Raw genomic sequence first — 12,681 nt, 5'->3', positions numbered from 1 at the left:
ATGGGCGTCAACTCCTTCAGCAGCCAGCTGGCCGTCAACATCTCTGAGGCCTCGCAGGGCGACCAGGGTCAGTACGGCTACTACCATCTACCTTCCCGTACGCATGGCACACACACACACACACACACACACACACACACACACACACACACACACACACACACACACACACACACACACACACACACTTTACACATGCTCAGTAAGCTATAGTAGCAGTTTAAAAAGAGCAATGGAAAATGAAACATGTTTGTCATAAAGTTGTAGTGTCTCAGCTGAAACTCATAATGGAGCGCTATGGGTCTCTAAGGAACACAAGGGTATACAAGAGCGGGCACACATGGCAAGACAATTCATTGAATTTGAGTCATGCACACTTCAACTGCAGTTTAATTGTAGAGCCATGCAAACAATTTCAAGTTTACTTTAGAGCCACGCACATATGAATTTAACACTGCTATATCTTGTGCCACCCCTTACCCCGTATCCCTAAACCTATTTGCCATATTTTGCTATTTTCTATTTTTTGTTTGTTTAACATTTTTAAAATAGTTCAAATAGCCGATCTACAAGCTCACAACGTGTTGATGTAGAACTATGTTTTTCAAGATAGTAAAATATGGCAAAGAGGTTTAGGGATAAAGGGTAGGGCGCACCCAAGGGCCCATACGTTTAACATTCTGTTAAACTTCTGAGCCATGCAATAATCTTAAATAGAAGTTGGAGGCTGGGATGGTGGAGGCAGCAGCAGCAACAGGGTGTTAGTGGCAGCAATTGAAAAGCAGAGACCTATATAGTGTAGGAAGATTTAAATGGACCGCCGCTTGCTGTGGGAGTGAGCTGTGATTGGAGTGTAGAAAAGTGTGGCTGATGTGGTAACACTGACATGGACACTTTCAAAGAAATTAGAGAAACGGTTGGATGGCACTTACACCAGCCTTCTAATGAGAGCGCAAAATCTCTCTTGGAAGAGCCACCCATCGACTAATCTAATATACGGCAACCTTCCCCGTGTTTCTTCACTCGTCCGATCCACACGCACACACACACACACACATAGTCACACACACGCACACGGCACGCGCTCGTGCACACACACACACACACACACACACACACACACACACACACACACACACACACACACACACACACACACACACACACACACACACTCTATTGTGTACAGAAAAGGTAGCTGAGCAATAAAGGTGTAGCGTATAACGAGGTGTTTTGAACGGAGGGACACATGTGCACATGGATGCGATGATGTCCGTGCACCGCACACACACACACACACACACACACACACACACACACACACACACACACACACACACGTCCGTGCACAATGCACACATAGATGGTACATCTTCTGCTGCGATCCACACGGCTACTACAGAGAAATAGCCCATGTTTCCTGTCAGCAGGCAGCTCTCTCATGGTCGTACAGGAAATAGGTCTGAACGTGCGATGAACAGATTGCTCATGTTGGAGCACGCACACACACATGCGCGCACACACACACACACACACACACACACACACACACACACACACACACACACACACACGTAGACAAAAGAAAAACCATCACAGAGCTGTTTTTTCTCCTGTGACACCTCAGCGTTCCGCCTCCCCTCCTTTCTCTCTCTCTCTCTCTCTCTCTCTCTCTCTCTCTCTCTCTCTCTCTCTTCCTCCTCCTCCTCCTCCTCCTCCCGCCTTCCTTCCCCTTTGTCTGCTTTTCACATCGGGCTGCAGGAGCGAAACACCTACAGGAATCTATGAGGTCATGGGAAAAGGACCGCAGCCATCGTGAAAATTCATAATTCCATAGTTTATGTCCGCGCGCGCGGCGCGCTTCGGAACATTACACCGAGGGCCCCGAACCAAAGTCCCTCCGCTGTTACGGAACCATGAAATGTCTCTTTGTGCCCCGCGCAATTACGTAGTGTGATTAAAACATTAATAAGAAAACTAGCTGGGCCTCGCTTGCATGCATGCATGCATGCCCGGGCCTTATCAAACGGACGAGCTATACGTAATTTACTGCCGTAATTCCAGAGGAGCAGCTAGCTAGCGAGCGCTGCGGGGGCCTGCTTTACATCACGCGTCGTCCTTGTGCAAAATGGATTGTTTCATTTTTTCCTCTGGAGTTTGTCTTCGCTCACCATCACTTGTTTTACCTCATAATGACAGCTTCCTTCAGCGCCAGCATGGATGGGGGGGGGGGGGGGGGGGGGTGGAGGGGGGAGGGGTTGTGTGGTTATGGTTATGGTAGGGAGAGGAGGAGCCAGTGGTGGAAAGCAGCTAAGTGCATTTACTTTAAGTACTGTACTGGGGTAATTCCAATACTTACTCCACTACATTTATTTGAAAACTTTAATTACTACAAGTTACTTATTTGGATTATTATTACAAAACATACATTACCCACTTCAGCCCTACATTTCGGCCAATTTAAAATTGCGATGCGACGCATTGTGAGCTTGTAGATCGGCTATTTTCAAAGATTTGTATACCTTAGCTTGAAATGAAACATTCTGCATAAAGAGTAGGCCTACTTCCTTCTTTAAGTACAATTTGTTACCAATGCTTTTGTACTTTTAATCAAGTACATTTCTAATTCCAGACTTTGACTTTATTGCAGTATTGACAATTTTACTCAAGTACAAAATGTGAGTACTTTTTACGGGGGTGGGGGGGGGGGGGGGGGCAGTATAGTGTCTGTGTGCTGCAGAACTACACACACGGCCCTGGTGGTGGTATACCGACTAACTCTCGCTGACCTCCGCGCGGTGGGGGGTGGCGGGTGACCTTGAAGTGACGTCGACCAGTCACGGCGGTGGCGATAGAGTTACAGACGTCTGTCTCCCTGCAGGCTGCAGGCAGGCTGCAGACCCGTACGTACGTCCTTCATCTTTCACCCCCGGTGTGGTTGTTCTGCAGTTACCTTAACCTCCGGGAACCTCTGCCTCCCTCTCCCTCTCCTCCGCTGCTCTCGTTGATTGACCCTCATCCAAGATGCATTGAATACCAATGTTCCCTCCAGCACTTAGCATGCCCTTTACCCCCCCACCCCCCCATGAGGCACCCGAGTTCCCACCAACCTCAGGGCATGCTTACTGAGCACAGCCAGCGCACGCTAATGCCAAGTAGCTCTCTCTCTCTCTCTCTCTCTCTCTCTCTCTCTCTCTCTCTCTCTCTCTCTCTCTCTCTCTCTCTCTTTCCCACTCGATCTCTCTTTCGCTCTCTCTCTCTCCCCCACTTCCTGGTTCGGGCCAACGCAATTCCCAGCAGGAGCGGCTGATGGAGCGTTGCCCTGGGAGGAGGAGGAGGAGGAGGAGGAGGAGAGGAGGAGGAGGAGGAGAGGAGAGGAGAGCGGTGAAGGAGTGAGCAGGCAATGGGAAACACATGTCAGGGAGAACAGTGGAGGGAGAGGCAGAGAGAGAGAGAGAGAGAGAGAGAGGGACAATCCCGAACAGAGCAGCTATAGCACCGTGTCGGATTCAACTCTGGAGCCCTCTGAGGAGAGCTGTGGAAAATGGTGTTATGGTTCTCTGAGAGACCCCCTTTCTTAACAAGTCAGGGTGTTTTTCCTTTTTTCTTCGCCTTATTGCGTCGTGTGATGTAAACATTAATGTTCCACGTCCTGCCTCCAACGCTAGCGATGCAGGGAGCACAGTCACATGACACACACACACACACACACACACACACACACACACACACACACACACACACACAGCACAGCACATTCACATTCACATTCACATACGAGGATGTAGTGAAGCCACACGTCACGCTCACTAACCTTTAATTGTTTCCATTCTACTTTTCATTCACCTCAAATGTCAACGATATAAAACCCACGAGCTCACCCGTCTTGTCCTCTTTATCTGTCAGGCTACTCCCGCAACTCCAACAGCGTGTCACCTCGTGGCTACGCGCCCAGCTCCACGCCCCAGCAATCCAACTACAACACCATCACGTCCACCATGAACGGCTACGGCGCCGGCATGACCAACCTGGGAGTGCCGGGATCACCCAGCTTCCTGAACGGCTCCACGGCCAATTCCCCCTACGCAAGTAAGTACACTAGTGGTGGGTTCAATTCATCCAGATGGCAAGATATACCGGTATATATACTCCAGACGATAGTTGTGTGAATCGATACAGAGGCTGCTATGTCGATTGTGCGGGCCAGGGGTTCTCAACGTTTTTGGCCGGGGACCCCCGGAAATGCTTTGGCAATGTCTCGGGACCCCCGCCCCGCCCGACCCCCAATATAAATTGACTGCTACAATAACCTTAAACCATTTTGGGCGGGAACCCCTTTTGGTGTTTTAAACATTGTTATAATTTAGCTATTGAAAAATAGCAGATCTACAAGCTCATAGCGCGCCACCGAGTGGCGCGCTATGAGCTTGTAGGTCTGCTATTTTTGAAAAATCGTGAAAAAAAAAAAAAAAAAAAAATACTTAAAGGATTTGCCTTTGCTACAGAATAATAAAGAAGAGCTCTTGTAGTAAATACATGGTCATTATTTGGAATCAACGTATAATCGATATATATCGTATTGTGGCCTCTGTATCGTGATACGTATCTATGGTGAGGTTGCAGGCAACACCCAGCACTAAAGTACACACCACCTCCACCGGCCTCACCCAGCACTAAAGTACACACCACCTCCACCGGCCTCACCAACACCCAGCACTAAAGTACACACCACCTCCACCGGCCTCACCAACACCCAGCACTAAAGTACACACCACCTCCACCGGCCTCACCAACACCCAGCACTAAAGTACACACCACCTCCACCGGCAACACCCAGCACTAAAGTACACACCACCTCCACCGGCCTCACCCAGCACTAAAGTACACACCACCTCCACCGGCCTCACCAACACCCAGCACTAAAGTACACACCACCTCCACCGGCCTCACCCAGCACTAAAGTACACACCACCTCCACCGGCCTCACCAACACCCAGCACTAAAGTACACACCACCTCCACCGGCCTCACCAACACCCAGCACTAAAGTACACACCACCTCCACCGGCCTCACCCAGCACTAAAGTACACACCACCTCCACCGGCCTCACCAACACCCAGCACTAAAGTACACACCACCTCCACCAGCCTCACCAACGGTATCTCGGCGGTACTTTTACTGTTTCCATATAAAGTAACATTTAGAACACGTATCTCAATGCACACTGCAATCTGTACTGGTAATTTGTGTAATAGGTATACTGCTCCGAGATATGAGCACAGGAGTACTTTCAGGAGGACAGGAGTACTTGGTAAAGTGGTGCTGCTAAGCCAGCTTCGTGTGAATAACGAACAGTCTGCTTTTCTCATTTGAAGGGTCGTATTCCAAAAAGCTCTGATGTACTGTACTGTGCATATCCAATTCGGAGATTAATTTGGTACCTCAAATTCAGAAGACAGTTGTTTAAACACACAGATGATCCCATTTTCAGTGAAAGAGAACAGTGAGAGAATAACTAATGGACTTTAATTCATTATTTAGTTTGTATAAGTATTTTTTCCAAAATGGGGGATAACTCAGTTTATCTCAGGTTTCCATTGAGTATGTAGACATACAGCCTATGCCTAAAATTCTGAGGCAGATATTTAGCAGTGCTGTTATAATAACTCGGGGGTTGGAGTACTAGAACTTCAAATCTATTACATCCATCTTTGTCAAAAAGGTCTCCCTCTTGTAAGTGTGCCATTGAAATATCCCACATCAACGTGATTAGCATGCCTCATATTACTCCTCTCATTAGCAGGGCGCAGGTGTTTTTGTTGTTGTTGCTTTTCTTTTCTTTTCTATTCTTTTTTTTTCCTTTTCTTTTTCAGTCTAGTATCTCCTAACTGAGCCCAGGGGAAGTGGCTATTGTTTTGGCTACTGTATCAAAAGAGCCCATAGGTCTCACTGAGACTCGTTTAGCTACCCAAACAAGTATTTGGATACCAGTTGATGTTTTGGTCTCTTGTGATACTAAAACATCACACCTGTGTGAACTGAGTGGTGCAACTCCCCTCTCCCCTCTCCCCCTGCCCCTCTCTCTCTCTCTCTCTCTCTCTCTCTCTCTCTCTCTGTAATTAGCAGGCAACAGTGCAACACTATCTCTCTCTCTCTGTTTCTGGCACAACAGCGCCACTTTTGCCCCTACTGGTACTCTAAACATAGTCACATAGGTTAGTACGGACATTGCTGTTCCTTGGAGTGGTTGCACCACTAAAAAAAAAAAAAAAAAAAGTGGACTCATCTCGCTGCAGTTTTGCGTCCGAGGGTCTGAATGTTGTGTGTCCACTGAGCGGGGGAGGAGGGGGGTGGGGATGGGGGGTTTGGGAGGGGGGGTGAACACCATGCATTGTTTTCCGAGTCTTCCATCTCCTCCTGAATGTTCCGTGTTCCATCGTCTTGCATTTCTTCCCACTACTAACCAACTAACATCCTCATCGCATCACTCATGCATTCACGCTTTGGGCCAAATCCATTAACATGAGCTAAGAAATACATCTCATCCGTGATGTCAGGAGATCAAAGAGGAATCTGAGAGAGAGAGAGAAAAAAAAGAAAAGAAAAGTGTCTGAGAAGTACTCATCCCTGTACAGCTGATACTGCTTGGCACTGAGGGATAATAATCACATGTACATCCTGCTGTCCATTGTATAGTTCAGCTCCATTTTGAATCGCTTCCTCCTCAAGTTATTTGCAGAAATATCGGGGACTAAAATAATGGTTAATGCAACTCTGTGGAACTTTCTGAATTACATCAGCAAGTTGTAATCAGTATTCAGTCAACAGCAGCGACTGGCGTGAGGTGATCTATGTAACCTTAGTACAACAACAACAACAATGAGATGCAGTTGTACAGTATGCAGAGACCAGAATATCACAAATGAGATGTTTGATTTGAACATTTCTAGTTTCATCAGACACTCGACTGTCCACACACACGCGCGTGCCGTATGCACGCGGGCACACGCATGCCCGCGAGCATGCACACACAAACATGTTTACGAGTATTTACATATTTACGAATGTACATACATACATACATACATACATACATACATACATACATACATACATACATACATACATACATACATACATACATACATACATACATACATACAATACATTTGCACATTGTGTTTGTGGACATTGGATGGAAGTTACGGCTGCCCTCAGGAAAAGGTTTGTGCTAAAGTCTAATGTGGGCCTATACAAGTTATGGATCAACTTAACTTTTGCCAGTTCTGTACCTTGTTTGCTCGGAGCATGTTCCTCCACCTTGGCCCTTTTCTAAGGCAGGGATCCATTCCTCTGAGACCCTCCACCCACCCACCCACCCACCCGCCCCCACCCTCCCCTGCATGCCTCATCTCATCTCCATTCGGTCACTCACCTCCTCTCTCAGACTGTGTGCCTGCCTGTTACTGTCACCTCCCTCAGCCCTCCTCCGTACTCGGATCCTCCTCCTCCCGCTTAAACCTTTCTTCCTCTTCTTGCCGTCCCACCGCCTCATCCCTTCTCCTCCTCCTCCTCCACTCTTCCTCCTCCACTCTCCTCTCCTCTGTCCACCCCTCCCTCCCCCTCCCGACCCATAGGCCCTTATTCATTCTCTCCTGTCCATATGGTTTCTGCAGTCAAACAGAAGAGCGCCTTCGCCCCTGTCGTGCGGCCACAGACCTCCCCGCCCCCCACCTGCACCTCCTCCAATGGCAGCAGCCTACAGGGTGAGCATCCCTCCCCCCTTTCCTGCCTATCAGAGACCCCTGGCTGTTGCTATCTTGGTCGAAGCTAGACAGATGTGGACGAAGTCCACGTAATGCTAGACTTTGGTAAACTTCTTTTTTTAATTAAGGCTGGTTTGAAGCTCAAAGTTGATCCATAACTTGCTTGCTCTTTTGGGAAGTTGATTCTAGAATGTTGGGGGGGGATTTTAAAGCATGATCATCATTCCAAATATTTGGGGAACATTTTGACTTCAGCTCAAATGTTTTCCTGTAGCAAACGATTCAAGCACTCACTTGTACAATGCATTCTGACATTTTGATATAAAGATATGGTACTGTTTTTGACAGACTCACGGTAATCAGTATACTGTGCCTGTGCCTGTGTGTGTGCGTGTGCGTGTGCGTGCGTGCGTGCATGCGTGTGTGCGTGCGTGCGTGCGAGAGAGAGAGAGAGAGAGAGAGAGAGAGAGAGAGATATGTAATGTAGATGTATGAGACAGTGTCAATAATTCTGTGTTTTTTGTGTGCTTCTACTTCAGCCATGGCAGGTCTCATAGTCCCACCCATGTGAATGGAGGCCCACAGGCAGATTTCAGGAGCCCACTATCCTCTGTGGTGATGGGCACTCACACACAGGATCTCCAAACAGGACCTCTATCTTATTGATTCCATCAGTCCTCGGAACCGACCAACCCCTTCCAAAACCAGGATCTGTCACTGCACAAGAAAAAAAAAAAAAAAGTTCCAAGGCAAAGTTTTCCTGTCGTCCGAAATCTGTTTCTGTCAGTGCTGTTTAGGTGAATCTATCACCATCTCCTCCACGTGTGGGGACATCAGTGTCACTTTCATTCCTGTATAGGTGCACAGTAAAATCCAGAGTGTTGATTTAACCCTCAGGACTTTACTGTGTATAGAAGCCTTCCCCCAGACCCCCGACCGATTGAGGAGGTTAGCGGATCAAGAATACTAGCAATGTGAATAGGAAACTGCGGCTAGGACGGACAGTCTACAGTACTACATGTTGTATGAGTATTGTGCTGTTTTTAACAAAGGCTGGTTTGCATGACTGACGTCTCTGAAGACTGGACTCTGAAGAATTGGTCTCCAGTCGTTTAACCACTGTGAGTTGGGAAGAGGGGTAGCAAAAAGGCAACTAGAGCTTTCCAAAAGATGGAATGAGTCCAGAACCCACGAATATCGAACTCTCTCTCCTTCAGCTATGGGACCTTGTTGGAATATTCCAAACTTGGGGGGGAAGGCTGGGTTGTCAATCAGAAAAGCCCACAATATCTAGAAAAATATGTTCCATAAAGACCATTGATATCAACTACCACAGTCTTTTAGCGTTTTCCTTTCTGTACCATAGCTTTGAACAATGTGCGTGTCTATCATGTTTTGAACAAGGAAAAATGCAGTACTTTTCTAAGCTATTGAAAACGTTGGCAAACGTTGTGCCGTGGAAGAGAAGAGCAAATGTTATACTAACATTTGTCTGTTATCTGAATATCATCAGGGCAGCCCAAGGCTTTGAGGTTTTTTTGGATGTTGACCATTTTTGAAATACAGTACAATAGTTCTATTTGGGGGGTGTGTTGAGTGGTAGGTGAAATGCTTGCAGCAGTTTTAATCACATTTAGGTACCAGATCTCTTGTTATTCTTCTGATTGTGCTTATTTTATATGTATTTATAAAGTATGTTTTGGGATTCCTTTTGTGATTTAGGCCTGAATGATAGTCTCAAATATATATGTAAAACACATTTGATGTCTTAATACCTTTTAGATATTGTAAAAAGAGTGGATAAAGTGAGAGGAAACCCCCTTTTGTAAAAACAAAAGTCACCACGTGGTCTACCTGTTTTTAAAAGCAGGATAAATGCTCCATCACTTTTGTATAAAAAAATACTTTTTCCGATACTATATTTAACTTTTTGTAAACAGCATTTGTGTTTCCCCCTGTACTTCTTGTCTCTGTGTATTATTGTGAATTGTATAATCATGCAGTTATTTCTTAATGCACTATTTTTGTTGGGGCACTTATAAGAGCAATGCATCTTAGCAAACAAGGGAAGAAAAAACTAAACAAAAAGTAAAATAAAATAACAAAAAGACAAAAGCTAGACAGACATGCACCAATATGTTTTTGTTTTTTGCCATTCGGAAATGGCAAAAATCCTTGTCATGTGATTTTAAATTTTATTTCCAGAAGCTTATAACATCCTGATTTTTCATCACTCTCTTTGATTTCCATCTTATTAATACACCCGGTCCTGTTCATTGTGTTTTGGTGTGAATGGATGTACAGTAAAACAGGCACCTGTGCAAACCATATGGCAACAGAATATAAAACCACTCAAATGTATGGGTCACTGATCTCAAGGAACCGTCCATCATTGTTAGTGTTGTTGTTGATGGTGCTGTTATTGTCGTTGCACACAATCTGTATCATTTAATTATGCAATTGTTTTACTGTTCTGTAATGCAAGCTAATCTTCCACATTCCAGTGGAAAAGTTTGAGGAAATTCTAAAGAACAAAAGTCATATTTGATGCCTTACAATTGCCCATGCTCCCCTACAATGTCTTCTTTTTTTTTTCTTTGAGTTTGATGAATTGGCATTTCAGTTATGTGTTGAGAATGATTCAGTTGGCTTTTGTCATTTAACATTAGGTGTCTATCCCTGTGGACAAGGCATATCTTATCATGGGCAATTTTAGCTTTTAGTTTTATTTGGTTATTTTTCTATGGCAAGGCATTTGTCACGTTGGGGAAACAGCTGGCCTTCATCTTTCCTACCATCGTACATTGGCATTGTTAGCGCTTCCCATTTGAGTTCAACAGGAGCACTAGCTATAAGTGGTTTTCTATGGTGCTTTTTGTTTTCATTTAGTAGATTTTCTCTACCGCAAGAAAAATAACCAACTCACATTTCTCACTCATTGTATCCCTTTAATTCCCCAAACAAGCTGTCTTGAAACTCCAAAGCTCTCAGATCTCCTAGTTTGCTAACCATGGCAATAGTGGACCAGAGGGCAAAACTCAAGGCTGGGACTAACTGAACCTTGGAATTTATGCAAATAGAGCTTGGTGATTGACATAAATCTGAAATCACCAAATTGCACCACCTGGTCACTATATATATATATATATATATATATATATATGGGCTTATGGGTGAAAATCTGTCACGGCTCTTTGAGAAAGCCATTTTTTCAATTATGGGAATGAGACCCAGCTTGTAGAGTTCACTTGCACACCTTGCAAAACATCTGAGTTCAATATCATGGGCTCTCTAAACCTATTTTCAATGAAAACATGAGCATTTGCTCTTGCAGTGAAAGCTTGGCTGACTTTTCACAACCCCGTCCCTCACCCCTCTTTCCTTCGTATCCATTCCATCCTCATAGAGTTTTCAAATAGCTTGCGAAAATATTTTTGTCATAGTTGTAGAAAGCTTGCTTTTGCCGCCCTGGTTTTCAGCAGAGGTTTTAAAAACTGCAAAGTATACTTTTTTCAATGTTTAATTCAATGTGAAAAAGGGGAGAGGTACTGCATCTTTGTGAAATACGAAATATATCATCAAAGTATATCAAAGCACAATGTTTAATTAATGTCTTTAGAATACAAATGGGGAGATCTCCCCAGTTTTTTCTTTTCCTGTCTTTGGCCATGCTGTAAATAGATGCATGTTTTTTTTTCCTGTGATCCAGTGCTTTTTGTACAGAAACAGTCTAATAAAGATTACATTTGGCTTGACAATATCTCCTGACAGGCTTTATTTTATTTTATGGTAGTGTAATTACAAATGCTAGTTCCCTCACATCTAGAGTCCTGTCTGTACCTTTTATGCCCATATATGAAGATCCCTGATATGCCCCATATTGGCACTCCCATAAATGGGTACTCTCTCTCTCTTACTTTTCTAAATTCTTATCCCATGATTTGGCAAACCCATTTTTTCACCCAGTGTCAATTATCTAATGTAATCCTGGGCGCTACACTTCCTCTGCCAACCTGGGGAGGGCAGCGGACTGTCCTCATGCTTCCTTCTGTGCATGAGGAGTCCAAGACACTTCTTTTCACCTGACAAGGGGGAGTTTCCCCGGCCAGACATAACGTGTGTAAGGAACACGTTATTCCGACCAGTTCCTTTCCCCTCCATTAGGCACCCCGGCTGGCCAGGGTGAGGTAGGTTTATAGAGACCAGGATTACTGCATGTTTTTGGTGGGGGTACCTACCCTAGGGGAAACGGGGTAAACATGCAAATGAAATGAATGAATCTTTGAAATGTTTCATAGTTTTAGAAATATAGTGCTTTCAAATTTGAGAAATTCAGAATGGGGGTCAATGGCAGGTTTTGGCAGGTCAAAAAATCACTTTCACCTAGAAACTCCATTCACACTTATTATAATTCAGCTTACTGTGGAGACACATGCTGGAACTTTTTACTTTGAAATGTTTTGTAGTTTCTGAGTTATTTAACTTAAACGCTCACTGCATTCTCAATGGCAATAGCACAAACTTTGGCATGCTACTAGTCCTACATACTTGCACCTAGAAACCCCATTCAAACCTATTTAGGTTCATCTTACGGTGGACATTTTTGCCTGAAAATGAATCTTTGAAATGTTTCATAGTTTTAGAAATATAGTGCTTTCAAATTTGAGAAATTCAGAATGGGGCTCAATGGCAGATATTGGCACGTCAAAAAATCACTTTCACCTAGAAACATGAAATTGCTTGTTTCATGCAAGCAATGTCAATAAAGATCTATCTAAACTCCATTCACACTTTTTTATAATTCAGCTTACTGTGGAGACACATGCTGGAACTTTATAGCCTACTTTGAAATATTTTGTAGTTTCTGAGTTATTTTTGTCTTTTTTTCAAATCCTCAACAATGATGAAAAACGGC

At 44.6% G+C, this 12,681-nt stretch overlaps 1 protein-coding gene across 3 annotated transcripts in view; it reads left to right on the top strand.

Annotated features, from left to right (window-relative positions):
* Positions 1–11,518, top strand: part of LOC306940864 (transcription factor COE3-like) — a 51,586-nt gene extending 40,068 nt beyond the window's left edge. For 2 of the 3 annotated variants that reach the window (XM_079526107.1, XM_079526106.1), the window contains exons 7-10: positions 1–67; positions 3,907–4,089; positions 7,677–7,766; positions 8,306–11,518. The exon at positions 1–67 is cut by the window's left edge and continues 105 nt beyond it. In XM_079526107.1, the coding sequence (XP_079382233.1) occupies positions 1–67; positions 3,907–4,089; positions 7,677–7,766; positions 8,306–8,337 (372 nt within the window). In that variant the 3' untranslated portion in view covers positions 8,338–11,518. The remainder of the gene's footprint in view (positions 68–3,906; positions 4,090–7,676; positions 7,767–8,305) is intronic. The other variant, XR_013792064.1, reaches the window with a different exon arrangement.
* The last annotated feature ends 1,163 nt before the right edge of the window (positions 11,519–12,681 follow it).

This window comes from Electrona antarctica (genome assembly GCF_951216825.1).
Source record: "Electrona antarctica genome assembly, chromosome: 1".
NCBI classification, from domain to species: Eukaryota; Metazoa; Chordata; class Actinopteri; order Myctophiformes; family Myctophidae; genus Electrona; species Electrona antarctica.
Note: the sequence above shows the minus strand (reverse complement) of the source record. Positions and strands in the feature narration are given on the sequence as shown.